The sequence below is a fragment of the Leopardus geoffroyi genome, chromosome D3, assembly GCF_018350155.1.
Source record: "Leopardus geoffroyi isolate Oge1 chromosome D3, O.geoffroyi_Oge1_pat1.0, whole genome shotgun sequence".
NCBI classification, from domain to species: domain Eukaryota; kingdom Metazoa; phylum Chordata; class Mammalia; order Carnivora; family Felidae; genus Leopardus; species Leopardus geoffroyi.
The window spans coordinates 36,002,410-36,022,376 of NC_059339.1; the positions used below are offsets into that span (position 1 = coordinate 36,002,410).

A 19,967-nucleotide genomic window follows, 5' to 3' on the forward strand; every position below is an offset into this window, starting at 1 on the left:
GATGATGTTCTCTCAGGTGGCCATTGTGAGGCCTTAGCGAAATAAGGCCTGTGGAGGTTTCTAGCACAGGGTCCAAAACACAGGAGCTTCTCTGTATACGCTCAGTTGCTTGACTTCCTCAGCGGGGATCTAGTTCAGTGACTTCCATGTTTTATATTTTACATTAAAAAAAAAACAACAACTCTATTTGCTTTAATTAATTTTTTTTATGTTGTATATATTTTTGAGACAGGAAGAGACAAAGCATGAGCAGGGAAGGGTCCGAGAGAGAGGGAGACACAGAATCCAAAGCAGGCTCCAGGCTCTGAGCAAGCTGTCAGCACAGAGCCCAACGTGGGGCTTGAACCCACAAACTGTGAGATCATGACCTGAGCCGAAGTTGGCCGCTTAACTGACTGAGCCACCCAGGCACCCCTAAAACTCTTGCTTTAAGAGCCACATTAGGGAGAAAAAGAAATTCCTTGGGATTCATTTCATGATCGCTTTGCAAAGATTCTCTCTGTGACCAAATTGGCAAAGATGACATTGGCAAAGATTCGCTCTCTGACCAAATGCCAGCCAGCCTCCTCTGAGCCCTTCCTCCCCTAGGCCTCACCTTGGCCTGTAAGACTTGAGCAAACACTGATGGTTTTCTAACTGCTCAAGGCTGCATACCTAGGTGACCCATGTCCTTTAAAGTGCCTGCCTGAGAAAACTGAAGGCTGCCCGAAGAAATGATGGTTTGTTCCAGTGACACCTGAACACAGGGCTCCTGTGTCCCAGCCCTGGGGGTGGAGGAGAGGGAAGCAGCTTGACATTGATAAGCGCCAGTTGGCCAACCAGATGGGTGCCTCCTGGACCAATACACCCTTCCTGCTTTTTATAATTTTTCACTACACTGACTCTACTGAGCCCCTGCTCACATCCCCCCTTCATTCTCCCTTTAAAATGCCAGCCCCTCAGGGAGCCTGGGTGGCTCAGTTGGTTAAGCATCCCACTCTTGATTTCCACTCAGGTCATGATCTCATGGTTCATAAGTTTGAGCCCCACTTCAGCTCTGCACTGACAGAACAGAGCCTGTTTGGCATTCTCTCTCCCCCTCTCTCTCTCTGCCTCTCTTCTGCTTGCTCCCCCCTCGACTCTCTCTCTCTCTCTCAAAATAAATAAACTTAAAAAAAAAAAGTCAGTCCACTCTGCACAAATCAAAATGGAGCCCACCTCTATCCCCTATAGTCAGGAGTTACTGAATAAAATCTGTTTTTACAGCTTTAATGCCCAGCTGTATTTATCTTTGACAATACAGATATGCTACATATATCTTTTTTAAAACTTGGAATTTTGTGGGAATAGTCTTTGACTAGTTCTCTATTTTTTTTAGTACTAATTATATCTAGCAAGTAATTCTACATGCTCTGATATATCTGATTTGTACTTGAATCCCAGAAGCCATTTTGTTTATAAATATTCTAGGATACAGATCTTATCATATTAGATGTATGGGTTAACCAAATGGGATGATAAAAAATTTGTTTAAGGAAAACATTCTCCACAGCATTTCAGAGCTAGCTGGGTTATTAAATCATAAACAGAAATATCTTAATATAAAATAAACAGCCTAGAGATATTTATAAAATTAACTAAAAAATCTTAAAGAGAAATTTCTAGCATGTACAGCTTTTAATTTTCTTCCTAAAGCACTTCTGTATTACAGACAATTAATCACATAGTAAAGGGAACAAAGTAGAAACCAGAACCATTTCCAATTTCTAGAACTTTTTCTATGTGTACTCTTTAGAGTGCTTTTGAGGTAGATGGGACCTTTATTCCAGTTATATATCGTTTCCTTTCATAATCTCCTATATCCAGTGGTTTAATAAAGCATTTTTTTTTTTAAATCTGTGGGTTGCAACCCAATAGTGGGACATGAAATCAGTTTAGTAGGTAGTGACTGGAATTTTTTAAAGAATGAAATAGAATGAAATGGAACAGAATGGAACGAATCAGAGAGTGTCTTATTCAGCATGTAGTCTTGGCAGTGAGGTTTCCAATGCTTTCTCTTCAGCTAAACTTCTGTGTATGTGTATGTGTGTATATTGGATAATGATGTAGTTCACCGTTGATTGAAGACAAAAAATTTCAGAAACACTCCCCAGTGCAATGACAGGCCTGCTCATCAGACACACCAGCATTCTGCAGCCTGATCTGCCTTCGTTCAGTGAATCAGATCAGCTAGTATTCACGAGCATTTTGCTGTGTCCGGAAGTCCTGGCACGGACACCAGGTCACCAGGAAGCTTGTTTACTTTGGTGTTAGACGAGCGAGTGAGGTCCCATCTGGGCCAAGGAAAGCCCAAGCGGCATGTGCCACATTCCGGGACAAAGGAACTATGCTGCGGAGGACAATCTCATCAGAGCTTCCTAGTGTCAGTACAGCCTTGAACAGCACTTGTAGGAGTAGGAGGTCAGCACAATTAAAACAAAGTGAACAAAAACACTGCTGAGGGCACTTCACAATGTATCCCTCATGCATCTCCTGTTGGCTTCTGGAAGGCACCATATTGATCTAATAAACAAAACCACAACTGGCCAATCGGTCACAGATGTGCAATGTTCAGAATTGTCCCACTGACCATTTCCTAAGCTGCTGCACACAATGAGAAAGGTTTTAAAATACATGTCCTGTCTGCCCATTAGTTACCAAACTATTGTCCTTTCCTAACTGCTAAATGACCAGCATGATAGTGATTTTTCATTCCTAAGAACATGTGGGTACGTAGGTTTTGATGTGACTGATGCAAAATGCCTGATGCCAAGAGCCTGGGCAACCACACAAAGTAAAACTCTTTATAAGACTTAGTAGATCTATATCTTGGCACACAGAGGGTGCTCAATAAATGTCAGCTAAGTGATTGAATGCATTAAGTCTCAAGCTTGCAGTATGACTCATGAATAAATCTATTAAAAAAGACAGTGTTACTGCTATCACAGTTGATGGCTGATGCAAATGGAAAATGCAAAAGAAATATTACTTGATTTTGAATTTATCTGGGTAAGATTACCCATCATTAAAACAAGCAGTAAATACTAAAAAAAGATCAGGAGTAGTTTTTTTTTTGTTTGTTTGTTTTTTTTACTGTTTTTTTTTTTTTTTTTTGAGGCTTATTCTAACACTCCATCATTTTAATCCCTAATAAACCAAAGTAAATGATGGAGATCGCCTGCAGCCCTTAAAAGAATGGCGGCCATACACTCGAGCAATGTATGTGTCCTTCACAGACTAGTTCCCAAATAACAAGATACCCGGGATCTGAAAGCACTGTGAAGGAGGCTGATTTATGAGCTATCTTCTTACTTATGCAAGTTTTGGAGAGAAATCTATGTTCAGAAGTTTCACTTACTTCACTGGCTAGTCAACAGCATGCTTAATATGAAGGTTGTAGATACAGCTAAAGCCTTAGAAGGGGGCTATTTAACTACATTGCCCATAAGCACTTGTTTTTGGATAGTGGGGCCATTTTTATTCGTTTGCTACAACCATAGGGCCAGTTCAGACTCAGCTGGTAGTCAGACTTGAAGGTTACTTTCAAGATGGACACCTAACCCGACCATGGGCCATGGGCCAGTCCTTAAATACGAAGGTTTTAAAACAGAGGACTTAAGAAAGATGCTACACTACTCCATAAGTACTTCTACTGTTGGGAAGAGAACTTCAGAAGTTCAGGATAAGAAAGGGTCTGTAACAAGCAGAACTTCAACCCGTAAAAGAAATATGCTTAGAAGAACCTTGAAAACAAAGAGAAGCAGAACTATCAATAATAACCTTATAGCTTTTAGGCCCCGAAACAGAGGACTGAAAATATGTGTCGAATTCCAGTAGGGAAAGAACTAGAATTAGCCTCCATTTCGTTACCTTCCAAAAATCAGTCTGTAAATTTGCTGAGTCTCGGTTGCTTTTATTTTTCCAAAATAACAAGCTCACAGGACAACGTAAACATTTGTGAATTCTTACCATGAGTTGAGCTATACTTTTTTACTTTCTTAAATGTTAGAGTATATTCCCTTGTTTCATACACTCAAAACAATTGCTGGAGTGGAAATTCTATGGAAAACAGCTGAGTTTTAACCATGCCTATATTACATGCCATAAACTACAATGTTGATGATGTCTCTGAAACCAGAATTTGAATCCTGCCCACGCAATTATGTTAGAAATCTTGACAATGGCTTGCTTTTACTGCAGGACAAAAATTTGTCTCCTGGGGTTCTCTGACCACTCACCTTCCATCTGGAGTCATTTACTGGACTCTTTTCCTATAGGAGTTTATGCTGATGTCCATACACCTTTAGAGAGAGTACGGAACGGACAAGCTAATTTCTCTTGGCTACGTTCTCTTTCTGTGTGCTGCTTCTTCTATATAGAAGCACACAGTTTAACTCCATGACTCTAAGCCATTCGATTTTTTAAAAACTTCCCTAAATTATTCAATGCATTTGACTGGCAGATGTACCACTGCTCTATATAAACACTTCGAAACAAGGCTCTATAAGGAACGTAGACAGCTCTGCTCCAGTTGTACGTACACGCAAAGCTGTTTGAACAGCGTCACCCCAAACGGCTCTGGGTGGCTTCATCTCAGGACTGTGTATGGCTCCGTGCGCGTGCACACGAGACCCTACGAGGTGGGAAGTAAAGCTCGCTCACCCTGACACCACAGGGCCTTTCTAGGTGAATCTGCATAACTGGGCATACATCTTTATGTACTCTGATGGAAATCCTGTTTGATGGCATTGCTATCGCAAGTCCAGCAAATTTCATTCTGTACAACATTAGGCTGGAAAGGAACACACCGACAGACAAACACACAATGAGAACATGCAGTGGCGTTGTGCTTAATGCATGGGTATCAATGTGCACACACAGAAGAGGCCAAGCACATAACTTCATTTAATGCGGGCACAGGTCTGTACCAAGAGCCTGACACATTGTAAACAAGCCTTAAGCAGAGGAGGAAATGTAGAGGGGAAACAAAGCTGAGAAAAATGAGCAGGAAATGGGCAAGATGACTCATCTATACTTGAACATCTGACCTGTCAGCTGGTCGTCGCCTGCGGCAGGGGCGATGCGAATGTAAGGTGTTGTAAGCTGAGTCACGATTATCGCAGCTATGGCAAAGGAAGATTCCCAGGTCAGCATGCATGAGGGAAGAAAAAGCCAGACTGAAGCTAGGCTAGCAAGGAGAATCTCGATCAGTATATCACATTGTCTCAACTTTGTTCCAACAACAACAAAAAGAGAAGAAAAGAAAAAAGAAAAAAAAAAAACATAGCAAAGTGTTGAATTTTCTGGATTCTTTTCCCTTAAACAAGTTTTTGTCAGGCAGTTAGATTTCTAACTATGACACAGTTGCAAGCTTTGGCTGATATTTTGGGTAGGTCAATCGAAGATGTGGGGTGGGGGGGGCAGGTAGTAAAAACAAAACATACGCTCTAAATAAGGCTCTAGACTGAACAGTGTTTCCAAGTGCTGTTGAGTGTGGTGTATAAGTGATTCGCTGCTAATTCTGATGATCCAAACTTTAGGCTTTTAACATTTATTAGGTTACTTGAAATTCTGCTGCTGAAGTCACAATATTTTCTCTTCTTGCTAAAATCACCTTTGTGGAGAACATGATCTTCTTTCATTAAAGACATTTTTCTACAGAGGGATTTCTCTGATAACTAAATTTCGCGGAGAATGTTTCCATTTAGGAACCTTATTTTGTCACATTAAGGGACTGGGGAAAAAATGCACCTCAAAGCATTGGTCGGTTCAAAAAACAAAAACTAGTAACTGCCTTTGCTGTAGTCGTCATGGTTAACATGTGACCACAGACACGATTAAGATTCTGGAGGCAGACCAGTCGAGCTTCTTGGTTTGGCTGCACAGCTCAGCAGTTGTGTTTAAATGGTTAACATTCATGACACACAGATATCGGGGAAAAAAATAGAAAATTAAAACGTCAGTTCTAACATGATACAGCTGGAAAATGATGCAAAGAAAAAATATTGGAAAATTAAGGACAGGCTTACATGAAAGATTACTAATTTATATGGAACAGCCTGGGTGCTATTAGAAATGTGGCAGCGAGTAAGGAAAATAGATCATCTACCATCTGCAGACAATTAAACCCAAAACTGCTGCTGCATAATATTTTGAAATATCCCTCTGCACCATTCAAACGGTGCTGCTTCTTGTAACTAGACAATTGTAGCAACTGGGTTCAAGAGTGGGATAATCGTCTTTCACACGTTATTAATGAAAACTTTCTAGTCTTGCTAAATGAGATGAATAAACTACCAGTTGGGTCAGAAAGTGGAGAAACCCCAGGGTACTACGGAGATAATTTTCTCAATAGGATAGAGTATGCAGTTGTGCATACTGAGATAGCAAACTGTAAACAGTAAAATGTTATTTCTAAGCCTTGTTACAGGGTCGGTACCAAGTTTATACATAAAACATTTGCTGGGTCACAGACTGTTGTCCAACCAAAGTTCCTGTGTGGTGTTCTGCTACTCACACGAGAATGTGACCTACTCTGCTTTTTGAGAAAAAACTATATTGTCTTATCAGAAACAGAGCACCTATCCAATACTGAAAAAGGTAAACAACATGGATGCAAAGTTACTTGAAAATGGCGAGGTTGGGCAGCCATGTCTTCACAACTAAATGAAGGGCAAATTGCAGTCAGAGGCTCAAAAACCCCATAGAAAAAGTACATTCTAGGTATCAGGAGGGATTTTTATATGATCTCTAGGTTCTGCATGGTAAAGTGTTCATTTGTGACTATTATTTTTAGTTACAAGGACAAAACTTGAGTCTGTTACAAATTTCCTTAAAATAGGAGTCAGCCAGGCCACCGCCTACTTTTGCAAATAAAGTTTTATTGGAACACAGTCAGACTTAATTGTGCACACATCACCCACGGCTGCTCTTGCACAGCAATGGTAGAGCTGAGTAGTTGTGGCAGAAATCACATGGCTCACAGAGCCTAACATATTTACCATCTTCCCTTTACATAAAAATTTGCTACCTTCTGTCTTAAAAGGTCAATTACATTGTATTACGAAAGAGAATATTGCAAAATTTGGTAAAATAAAGTCAGATATTCCAATCCTATGCTATGAAGACAGTAGCTAATAGTTGATAAATTCAGGGTCTCTTTTGGGTCCAAAAGTATGTATGGAAGAGTAAAAAGTATATCAGACTTACAAAGTACCATTTCAGTTGCATGCAGCGGGGTCTTGTGGAATCTGATGAACCAGTATTTACCAAACTCTTTTGCGTGACTTTCGTGTTCCTTGGAAAATTGAGTTTGGGTCAAATATTTGGGAAACGTAGCGTTGAACAAAGTTAAACAGGTTTCTTTTCCTTGGTAACTTCTCAGGGGCCTGGCTATATTCATGATGTATATTAGGAAGACCATTTCAGATCAAGCAAAGAAAATACTTTCTCTCTAAAATGTTGAATGACAAATGTAGATCATATCTATATTTCTATTTCTAAATCCATAGCTAAATGATAGCAGATTTGCATAGATGAGTGGTCTTACTATATAATTTGTTTTCTCCTGTATTGAATATGAACAATTAAAAGGAATCTTAATTAGCTGTGCATGTCAACATTCTTTTCAGCTCTTTTATTGGTGTGCTTTCGTCTGTGAGCATTGTGGCCTAGAAACGATGGTATTTCTTTGAACAAAACCGTGAACAGGAAAACAGTGTAGAGAAACTTCTCAAAGAGCCTAGTGATTAAAAAAAGAAACATTCAAATTTCTGAGTCTAGTTAGAAACTGTATTGGGACAATGGAAGTCCTTCAAAGTTTTCTGAAGGTCTTCCAGCAAAGTATATGTGCATTGGAGTACAAATGTAAGTTAAATAAATTACCGAGCTTAAAAACAGTGAAGCGTATTTTGCACAAAAAATTCACCTTAAAATATGACACTAGAATAATAGTTTGTATTCTTTCTGTTTAAGACTTACAGTGTAACTCCTATAATGCTTTTGGAAAGAATTTAGCATGTGTTTTCATGAGGTTTTTGTTTTGATTTCTAGTTACCCTACCGTCAGCCAAATCATAGCAAAGAAAGGAATAAGTACACACATCTGACTCCAGCCCCCGTGCGCTAAAAACAAACAAACAACAACAACAACAAAAAACCCCAAACGTTTACGAACTCAAAATCCTCAAAAACTTAAAAGTGATATATTTATGTACCTAAGAAGTCTCACAGATTATACTATGCCTAACTTTTAGTAGGCGCTCACAAATGTTTTAAAATGAATGTGAAACAAGGAAGATGCCAAATGACTACACTGTCTAGGAGAAAGATTACTGGCATCGTGTTATGGAAAATATTATTGTATGGAAGATCGATGCAAAATATGACGTTTAAATTGATTACTGTATCAATTAGAAAGAATGTGCCTCATTTAATATGAGAAATCTAATTTACTAACAAGAAAGGTTTTGATATTTTAGTGTATCCTGTCCATTTAGAACTGATAATCAACAAGGCCTTCCAGAACTAGCATAAAAGGAGTTTTAGCCCTTCTACTGACCGAGAGGCAGCCGTTAGGTATGCAAAAGTCAAAGAAAACCCATATACTAACTGCTAAGACACAGTCGGACCAGGTGGTCTTGAAAAGAATCCAACTATAAAAATGTGAATGTGATTAAAAATCAAAATAAAACTAAGAGGATCTAAAAACAGTTAAAAGCTATTCTGTTAACTCCACCATACAGGTTGAGGGTAACATCCAAACATTATGCATATCCTATAGCTGTATGGTGTCTTTATCTTTTAACTGAAGAGACAGAATATTCTGTGATGAGTTTGCCTATAGCCAACAATCAAAATACAGTCACATATACCTATGAGGAATCTAGATATATAAATGAAAGGATACAGGAAAATACAGGCAATCCCCCACACATTTGGAGATAGGTAAGAACATACCTTAGGTTTTTCCCCCATGTCTAATTTTTATAAGGCTTTATATTAGTGTCAAAATATACCCTTGGAATAGGATTAAAATAATCACAACATTAAATTTATAAAGAGTATGAAATATATCTTTAAGAGACATACCCATACTTGAAATTACAAACTAGCTTCCTGTGAAAACAAATCCACCTCCATACTTTCTCTATAAAGATACTTGTCAACAGTTGTTTCATGAGAACATCAACATCTCTGTAAATTCAAAACGCTGCTTAGGAGTGTGGCTTCGTGCCTGAAAATGCAATTAAGCCACCACACTGTCAGCAATATGTGGCAAAAACACAGAAAGTTTGAACTTTTTTCAATTGCAAGCATCCTTCCTGCAGGGAACCAATAAAGTTATTAGAACTGCCTATTTCTCTGTTTTTGACTACGTAGTCAAGACGGAATGGCTTCCTGCACCACTGAAAGAGCTTTTAGCATGAATAAAGAAAAATTATCTGACTGTAGCAGTGGTGAAACATTAGACTGCGCTATAAAGGAAGTTCACTGAATCTGTACACGTAGAACATAGTAAAATAAAATAAGACCAGACAGTTCAGTTTTAACCTGCAAGGAGAATATCTCCCAAGGTTACCTCCTATACTATGCTTTTACGAATGGAAGGACAATGTTACATAATGACTATTAACATTGGTTTCCCTCTTCCCCCAATAGAGTTTATTTGGATAGAGCTTGTGGCTAAATAAACGTTTGCAAATGACTTAGAAAATATGAGTGGGGAATATTCAGTCAATCAGGTCATCCGATTGCCTAATCATCCTTTGGTGAGTTAAAAAACAAATTACAATATTGATTAAATCTAGCTGATGGAAGAAAATGATCCAAATCACCATCTAATTCAATCTATTGTGAAAACAGCCAACGTCAGATTTCCGTATCTACGAGGGTGTTATTTATATAATTATTTAGCTATGTAAATGAACGTGATGACAAATTTCATTGCTTTCAGAGTGAATTAGGCAGGGACTCAATTTTAATAAAGGGGAGAGGAGATACTTATACACTGCAATACTATAGTTGGTCTGAGGATCTGCTGGGTGAAAAGCCGTGAAATACAGAGGAAACGCTGTGGGTAGGAGTTCAAAGGTTCAGGATTAAGCCTTGACCCACAGATTATCAGCTGAGTGACCCTGGTAAGTCAATTCACCTCTAAAAATATGCATTTTCTTCATTTAGAAAATAAAAACAGAAATACCTGCCTCCTTTCTCACAGTAATGTTGAAGAACTAGGTGAGACAGGTATGAAAGTGCTTTCAAACATGTTAGCTGCGATTTCAGTGGAAGGCATTATAAATTAGGCGCTGCGGAAGCGGATTTACTCTTTCAGACCTTGAGGGGAAGGCGAATTCAGTACAACTGGAGCACGGGTGGTGGTCTGGATGGAGGCCTAAGAGCATTGATACCTCATCCAAGGGCTTCATAATCCTGAGTAATTAATAGCTAAGATCGTATTACAGTTTATGAAATACACCGATCTCTGTAATTTCATTTATTGTTAGTTTATCCCTAGAAATAAAGGCACTTAATCAAGACAGATATGATACTACAAAACCAAATGTTTCAAAATCAAGACAAACAGATTCTTAGAACTAGAACATGAGCCCATGAGCACCTGGCAGTGTTTGGCATGGACCATGAAACCAAGAAATATTTGTGGAGCTAACGGAATAAAAAGGTCCTGGACCTTCATGAAATTAGAAGTCAATGTGAATTTTGAACATGCAGATGGATGTCCATGATATATCAAACTATACTCCCTGCAAGGGAAACAATGAAATAACAAGGCATTTCTACCCAACAGAACTCAGGTGACTGTCTCTGGCCTGACTACATCTAGTGTGACAGACCCAAGGATGCCTTCGTGCCATCATTTCTAAATTGAATCACACAGAACTTATCATGGTCATGGGTCACTTGTGATGGTCTGAGAGGGTATACTTAACTACAGGTGTTAATTCATAATGCCTCATTTTAATGTGGGATTTTATATTTCTCAAAGCATTGTCTCATACATTTCCCATGCCCTGGTTAAGATCACACTCCAAGGTGAACAAGATGACATCACAGCTCGTGTGTGCACATACAACCGTACTTGGTTCTTTAGGAGGCTGTGTGTGGTGAGCTTATGACGGTTCAACCCCAGCCACTTCTACATCTTGTCCTTGATCACATTTTCCCAGGATTTTAACCAGGCCTGGGAAACAGAAATTCCACTAAAATCACCCAGTTACTGGGTTTAATTGCCCCGTGTTCCGTGAAAAAAGCCCATGCAGACTCCATTTGGGAGAGCTCGTATCACTAGGTGCTTGCTTAAAAACAGCAGGCAGTATTTTCCTACTTTGCATACGAACATTCATTAGTCACAGGACTACTGCATATGCTACTATGGTTTAAAAAACATGTACCGAAAGCACATAAACATTAATTTTATTTTAAAGAATTTCGAAAAGGCTAACCACTGAAAACTCCTTGGAACGCAGTAACATGACTCCTTATTTAAAAAAAGTATTGGCATGAAATAGTATTAACTGCTAAGACTCTAATACATGCACCCACAGATAGACACGCTTATTTCAACGAAGTTAACCTTACAAGAAGTTCTGAAATACCATCTAAAAATTTAAAGGACATAAACTGGGAGAGCATCCCACAATTTCAACCTACCTTTTGTGGCCACTCGGACACAGTCTATTTTGGTTTCCTGTGTCAAATAAAGAGGGGGGAAAAATCACTATTCGTGCTTTATTTAAAACAAATAAAAATATCTGTAGTTCTATTTAAATGCTGATAAGAAAAGAGCTCATTGTTCCGAGTGTGGTGTTAATCACACAATGATGAATTGCACTTAGATACATGCTCACACGATGATTACTCCTTGTACCATGCTCAGATACATTTTCTGGCTCTGGAGCTCGTGGCCATGGGCATTTCTGGAGCGGGTGACAAATGAGGAGCTACACACACAATGTCTCTGCCTGGGGGCCCTGTCTTCTCCAGACCCTTGCTCACTCTGTGCAGATACTACTGGAGAAGAACTCTGGGTCCTGGATTTCCCCCCTTTTCACTGGCAAAAGTCAAGTCAATGATACTTAGACCCATGCTGTGAAGGAGGGAAACCATCATGGTGTCCAGAAAACTCCCATTTCTTTCTAAGGAGATTTTAATATCTTACCAGAGTTCTGGGTCGGTCTGAACAGAAAGGGGGAAAGAATTCAGGAACCACTCCATAGTTTTTATTTTGCTTTCCTCTAATCTTTCTAAAGCTGCTTTCTCTCTCTCTCTCTCTCTCTCTCTCTCACTCTCTCTCTCAAAAAAAAAAAAGATACCTAATTTAGTTACAGCTATAGGAAGCATAAACTCTTCTGAAACCAAAGAAATGGGACAGAATATGCTAGAAAGACAGATGTTGTGTATCTCACAAAATTTTAAATGAGCTGAATGTATGTGTTGTAGCTATACTACTTCCCTGTAAAATAGTAAGCGAAGCAGAATTGCTAGCCAACTTTTGGTACCAAGTAAAAACTGAAAATAAAAACCATCACGCTGACAACATATTCTCCCTACCAAAACAAATACCAATTTATTCATTTCCTTCCATAAATTTCTCTAGGTGAAAATAAGTTTACAAAGAAAAAAAACCACGTACATTTGTTCCAAGTAAACACACACACAAAAGCATGACTTTATTTCTTACCACTATCGTCCTTAATCTGTGTTCACATTAATAACCCTAAATAGCCTAGGTAAACAGCCAGCTATAAAACTTACCCCATTGGCTCTACTAGCAGCTTGGAAATAAATTCTGTAGCTTTTATGGGGGAGAAGGGGAGTGTTCCAGTATCCGTTGTATGTCTTATTATCACCAATAGTAAAAGGCTGAGCAGCTTGGAGACTGTTTGCTGGGAATTCTGCAGCAAAGTAATACTGTGAGTTCAGTATTGATGCATTCTGGAAGTGAATTGGCACGGGGTAACACTTTAAGATTTCGGTTGTCTTTTTAGTTCTTCGAGGTCGTTCTTCCTCAACAACTACTTGATAGACACTAGGGAGGAAAAAAAGTATTGTCAGTGATATTTTATGATGATTGAGCTGATTCCCTTTGATTTCAACTGCATGGACCCGCAGGATATCCAAAATAAAGAATGCACTGGATTTAGTCAGTAAGAAGTACTAAGTACATAACAGATCCTCCCTTAACACTTGCTCAATGAAAGAGAAGGAAGGGGCTTAATATTCTCCCACAGAACTCTCTCACCCCAGGGGCGCCTGAATGGCTCGGTCAGTTGAGCGTCTGACTCTTGATTTCGGCTCAGGTCAAGATCCCAGGGTGGTGGGATTGAGCCCCACATCAGGCTCCGCGCTGGGTATAGAGCCTGCTTAAGATATTCTCTCTCTCTCTCTCTCTCTCTCTCTCTCTGTCTCTCTCCCTCCCTCTACCCCTCCCCTGCTTGTGAGCATGCTTTCTCTCTCAAAAATAAAAAAGTTAAAAATCTTAAAAAAAATAACTCTCTCACCCCCAATAATACAATGTGGTTCAGGGGAAACAAAGTTCACCAAAACTACAATTTATACACATGTATAACAATCTCTGCTATTTATGTGAGGCAGACACTAAAATAATGTTTTTCTCACATGTAACTGAAGATGAATTTATAGAAAATTAACTCAGTTTACCTAACGGATGAAATTATATTAACTGTAAGTTTATTTTTAAAAAGGCAATGTAGGGGCGCCTGGGTGGCTCAGTCGGTTGAGCATCTGACTTCAGCTCAGGTTATGATCTCATGCTTCGTGAGTTCGAGCCACATGCAGGGCTCTGTGCTGATAGCTCAAGAGCCTGCTTCGGATTCTGTGTCTCCCTCTCCCTCTGCCCCTCCCCTGCTCTAGCTCGTTTTTGCGCGTGCGCTCTCTCTCTCTCTCAAAACCAAGTAAACATTAAAAAATTAAAAAAAATTAAAAAGGCAACGTATTATTTTCTTCAATGACATCTGAAGGAATGCATGTGACATTTTAACAAGTCACAAAACACAGTATATAACGATTCACGTTAAGCAAGGTTTAATGACCCATATTCTCCTACATTCTTTTGCCCCTCACCATATCAGATCAGTGGAAAGAGAGGACATAAGAAGACCTGAGAAAACAGACTGGAATTTTAGATGCCAAGGCCTTGGATCCTGAACTGGGTTATTTGAATTACATATAAAGATTAGATGGGGATGGCAGGATATCCTCTGTAGATGCCTGTATGGACAGGAGTTCCAGCACCTACCCACCTTCCTCCCTGCCCCCTACCAATGTCTGAATTTCGAAGTAACCACAGGAGAATGAGACCAACTTTGAAGAGACGGGTGTTTCTGTGAAGATATATATTTTAAGGGCATGATGAACATTTGTGTAGTTTGGGTGGGGAAAAAGAGTTTCTGATACCGAGAAAAACTAACTCTTGCCAGCAGCTTTCAAGAACTGAATCCAGAATAGATTGGCAAGGAAATGCATCTTTTTCTCACTGTACCAGAAAAGCACCGGGACTCTCTCTGGAACGATGTTGCAATCCTAGAGTTGCTCACACTGGGACTCCTTAATGCTGAAGAAGAACCGGTGAGAGGAGCCTACCATCCCCAGCGGCCTGGGGAGGTCCCTCGTTGGGTCTCGCCCTTGTGTCCTCTGAATGTGCATTCAGTGAAATCACCTATTTCTGGGAGTACAACCACTTAGCATATTCTACTACAGGAATGTAATCCAGCAGCTGCCGTTCGGTTTGTAATCTTGCCCAAAGAAAAATCAATTGTTGTAGAACATCAGAATGATTGCTCAGTAGACAGGTGGTACAGTAGGTTCACAGTGTAATGATAATGCGAATTCTGAGTGTGGTGTAAACATAAATAAATAAAAACAAGAAATATGACTCTTGCTTCCTAACCTCCTAACATCAGAGACTTTCTATTGGTTATGTTAAGTTGCTCCACCAAATCTGATGTAATTCTCCGGGCATGATGGGTCTGACATGAAAGGACGCACGTAGGAAGCATCTTCCTCTAGGGAAGACAAGAATACATATGGAGATAAAGTGGACTCGGATTTCTTGCCCCCTTCTCCCTGACTTCTTACATGTATAGTTAGATGTGGCGAATTTAAAATATATCTGCAAATTCTGACACTTCTCCCATCTAGAATGAAATCATGCCATTTGCAGCAACATGGATGGAACTGGAAGGTATTATTCCGAGTGAAATAAGTCAGTCAGAGAAGGACAGATATCATGTTTTCACACACATGTGGAACTTGAGAAACTTAACAGAAGACCATGGGGGAAGGGAAGGGGAAAAAATAGTTACAGAGAGGGAGGGAGACAAACCGTAAGAGACTCTTAAATACAGAGAACAAACTGAGGGTGGATGGGGGGTGGGGGGGAGGGGAAAATGGGTGATGGGCATTGAGGAGGGCATTTGCTGGGATGAGCACTGGGTGTTGTATGTTAGTGATGAACCATGGGAAGCTACCCCAGAATCCATGAGCATACTTTACACACTGTATGTTAGCCAATTGGACAATAAATTATATTAAAAAATAAAAATAAAAAAATAAAGTGCTTAGGTGTCCAATGACAACAACAACAAAAGAATGGGCTTGGCCAACCTTAATGACTACATACAATGAAAAGACTGTAACAAAGGGGTCATCGGTAACTCTCAAGGTGCTGGTCAGAGAAGGCTATGCATCTTCAGCCAGGTTCCCCAGGAGAGCTAGCTTTCTGGGAGAAGAAGCCAGCCACCATGTAAATGGTCCAATGACCCTGAACCTGCCACACCGGAGAGGCCACCTGCAGGCACTCTGCCCTGCAGTCCCGAAGAACTCCCAGGCAACAACTGGCATCACTGACAGCCATGTGCGCGGACCATCTTGGAAGGCTCTGAAGGCGGAGCCTTCAGATGATGGCCATCCTGAGACGCCAAACAGGAACTGCCCAGCCAACCCTCTGCTGGCCCACACAATTGCCGCAAAATAGAAATGTTCTTCTAAGCTGCTGAGTTTTGGAGTAGTTGGATATGTAGCAAATATTAAGCAGAATATCAGGTCATAGAATACCAAGAGTAAGGGGTCAAGGTCAAAGCAAAAGACAGCACAATGCAGACAACAGCTGATTCATGAAGAAGTTTAACCTAGTCTGCCACTAAATACATACAGCACTGAGAAAATGTGACTGTTCTCTTGAAATGCCTTTTGTAGGGCTGGGGGGAGGGTGGCATGTGCATTGATCTATGTTCTTATCTGAATTCTGCTAACAACTGGGGTTTTAAATGAACTCCTTTGGGTCTTAATTTGTTTTTTTTTTTTTCCCAATGAAATAAAAGAGTTAGATGGATCTATAAGATGCATTTTATACTTTTATTCAGCATTTTAGTCAGCATGCAAGAGCTACTCTCAAAAAAATGGATAAAGCAAAGGAATAATTAACTGCTTTCCAAAGGGACTCTCCATTAAATAAAATGATGTTTAACACTGGCTCCCTTTTATCAGCTTTTCCGAATTGTTTGCTACATGACACTATTTTCAAAATTTCACCTTACAAACAACTCTGGAAAACCTGTATACTAGACAAAGTGGAAATGCGAAGATATACGTGAAGAAAAAAAAGTTGCAGAAACTATTCCATACAGGAAGTGCTAGGCGGGGAGTCTGGCACAAGCAGGCTTTGTTTTCCCTTTTTTTTTTTTTTTTCAACGTTTATTTATTTTTGGGACAGAGAGAGACAGAGCATGAACGGGGGAGGGGCAGAGAGAGAGGGAGACACAGAATCGGAAACAGGCTCCAGGCTCTGAGCCATCAGCCCAGAGCCCGACGCGGGGCTCGAACTCACGGACCGCGAGATCGTGACCTGGCTGAAGTCGGACGCTTAACCGACTGTGCCACCCAGGCGCCCCTTGTTTTCCCTTTTTGATGATGCAAGAACTGAGGTTCGGAGGTGAAGCGCCCATTCCATCCGGGGCTCACAGCTGATGAGGTAGCGGACGTGGTCTCATGACCATCAGACAAGGCAGTAGTAGTAGCACGACCTGTTAAAAGCCCTGGTTAAGGTGCTCATTTGAACCGTCTATGCCACAGGCATCTTGCCCCGCTTTTGCGGTTACAACCGACATACAAACTGGTTCCCACCTACTTCCCATCATCAATTTCAGTACTGTTAGACAGATTCTTTCTCTTTTATCACATCAATGGGGCTACAGATGGAAATTACACCTTTGACCTCAATTCATTCTCCCATCCCTCTCCGAGTCATTAATAATTTCCAGGGAGGACAACCCTGGACTTTGCAGGGAGGCCAGCACCTGACTCGTGTCCTGTTCAGCTCTTGATCCCAACCAGGAACCTCGGTGCCACTGGTGACAGTGATCACTCATTTTTCATGTCTAACTCCTCTGAAAGATTAGCACCGTCGCTTCCAGACTGTCCAAGTCCCACCATGTTGAATTCTATCACAAACACCTTGTCCTCTATTCCTTTGCCCTGGCCTGGACCCAAGTTTGTTACTGAAATGGTGTTCTCCCCAACACCCTGAAATACTCTGCTGCTCTCAGCAGATGACCCTAATTCATAAAAGGACTGACCCTACCTCATAAAAAGAGTGAGTACCTCTCATGAACCCTCTGTCGGGGGCTCATGATCTGCTCCCCGATTGTGATGTACTCTTGCTCTGCTCCACACTCACAAAAACATACTTCTTGTAAAGACTAATAATCATTTGTGTCTATTTATCAACACTTCCAAAAACCTCAAGTTCCTGGAGGAAAAGGTCTACAGTTTAGTCATCTCTGTGTCTCAGCACACTTGGAATGAAGTGGGCCATGAGATACATAGTTTTAGAGCATAATATAATCCAGAAGTAATTTCTAGTTTATATGCATTATATATAGTAGTAGGGAAGAAATACACCGGTAATCACAAATAGGCTCTGTTTTACTAAAATTTAATACTAAGTTTATTTTGCATTCATTTCTTGAATATCCAAGAGCTAACAGAAGAAGAAATGATCAAGAAACAGGTTTTATGATGAGAGAATGCAGGGTAGATTGTAAGTTTATTCAGGATAACTCAGAATTGAATAATGAGCCCTGAGAGAATCAAAAGCTGCCTCTCTGTTTTTCTACCCTCTTCTCAAACCTTCACCTCTCACTTCCCATCCATCTTTTCCCCAACTCTGCTGTGCGTGTGTTGTGTTGTGAGTGTTGTGTGTGCATTTACTCATTTATTAACTCAAGGAATGTTCTTGAGCACCTACTATGTGCCTGGCAGTACTCTAACTTGAACAATTCAATGTTTCACGTTCCCTAAGGAGAGAAAATTTTGTTTTGTAATTTAAATACCCTCTAAGTGAATATGGGCAAAAAAAAAAAAAATTGATTTTTCCAAGCAGGAATTTTATGAGGGTTAGATGAAAACTTGAGAATTAAATGATCATTTAGTGGACCCCGTTTTAGCCAATAGCCAATAGATCTGTTATGTTATATACTCCACTCCACTCATATTACTTTTTAAATGGTTACCATCTAGTCATCTTCAGATATATTAAAGGAAGAACTAAGTTGACTAGAGCAATTTCAAACCCAAAATGTCTTTTCATCCTGGCTCCACAAGAGAAATTAGATTTGCAAGCATCCAGACCTCAAATCTATTTGCTCTTTAATAATTTAAGCACTGAAAGGTCAAGCAGCTCTTTTCTATTCCCCTTTATCAACGTCCAAGCGCTAATGAAAAATAGCTAAATCCTATCTGCTGCCCAATTGCCACACATTGCTGTCTCCCTGATGGAAATTAACACATTATTGGCACCTAGGTCAATGGCACCTCAACAGAACTCTCTGGCTGATAGGCTTTTCATCGGTGCCAATACCATCATTTCACTAGTGAATTTCATAAAATCTGTGCAACCCCAATTGTAATCTCAAAGAGTAGCTTTGAAAATCTTACTCTTTGAATGGTTTTTTTAAAAAGATTTAACAAAGCAAGTTCTCAAGGATCGAAAACCAAGCAGAAGTTTCTAGCTTAGTGGGCTGACTTAAAATTCTATTATCCTTTTAATGTATTACTCATGCTCCTTTTGTTTATTAAAGTCACACCATGCCTATCCTTATCCCACTCTTCTGGAATTTAAAGTTACATAAAATCTTCCTATCGCTTTTGCAATCTGAAGGCATGATCCACAGTGAAGATGATTCTGCCAAAAATGTGGCATCACTAGATCATAACTTTCTTCTGGAATGAAATTTAATTTAAAGTTTCATTTATGCGAGGCTTTTCTACAACAACACTCTAAGGCTTTTATAAGGAGAATAAGGAATCTGCATTTATATAGACTGGCACACGACGACGTATAACCTAGAAAAGAACATCAGAACATCTTTCGTGTATTCTGTTAAACCTGAAAGTTCAAATGTGATGAGATACGTTTGGTGTTTTCTAACTTTGAAGACGTTGAGGAGAAGCCTGCTGTAGAGTTGAAATTGACTTTAAAATTTGGGTTTTAATTCATTTCAAGATTAAACCCTTAGCTGTAAGTCCATTTTTCTTATCCACTTATTCTATTTCTTATCAGCATAAAATATTGGAGGGTTATACAACTGGATAACAGAACAGAGGGTGAGGGAAAGGGGAGAGAGGGAGAGAAGTTAACGATCCATTTCATTGTTGCTTTTGCTAATCTTTTAAAGTCTGCACTTCTGATCATTTCAGACTTAGACTTCGAATATTGTTCATTTCATGGTACCTCATAGTGCCTTTTAGTTTAATTTGCAATTTTTGGTAAAACCGTCTCTTCTGTATGTACAAAAAAAAAGAATACAGACTAGCAGTACTATCTTCCTGAAGATTATGTTTTTTGAGGGTGGGAGGGCGATGGAAAATGAAAGTATAAATTCTATGCAAAGCACGTAATATAAATGTGTG

The 19,967-nt window shown here is 39.8% G+C and overlaps 1 protein-coding gene across 11 annotated transcripts in view; it reads right to left on the reverse strand.

Moving 5' to 3' along the window:
• Window positions 1–19,967, reverse strand: part of PTPRM (protein tyrosine phosphatase receptor type M) — a 796,726-nt gene that overhangs the window by 255,031 nt on the left and 521,728 nt on the right. For 7 of the 11 annotated variants that reach the window (XM_045459378.1, XM_045459375.1, XM_045459374.1 and 4 more), the window contains 3 exons: window positions 12,792–13,065; window positions 11,688–11,724; window positions 5,067–5,141 (listed from right to left, as the gene is read on the reverse strand). In XM_045459378.1, coding sequence (XP_045315334.1) covers window positions 5,067–5,141; window positions 11,688–11,724; window positions 12,792–13,065 — 386 coding nt within the window. The remainder of the gene's footprint in view (window positions 1–5,066; window positions 5,142–11,687; window positions 11,725–12,791; window positions 13,066–19,967) is intronic. The other 4 variants (XM_045459381.1, XM_045459379.1, XM_045459380.1 and 1 more) reach the window with 1 other exon arrangement.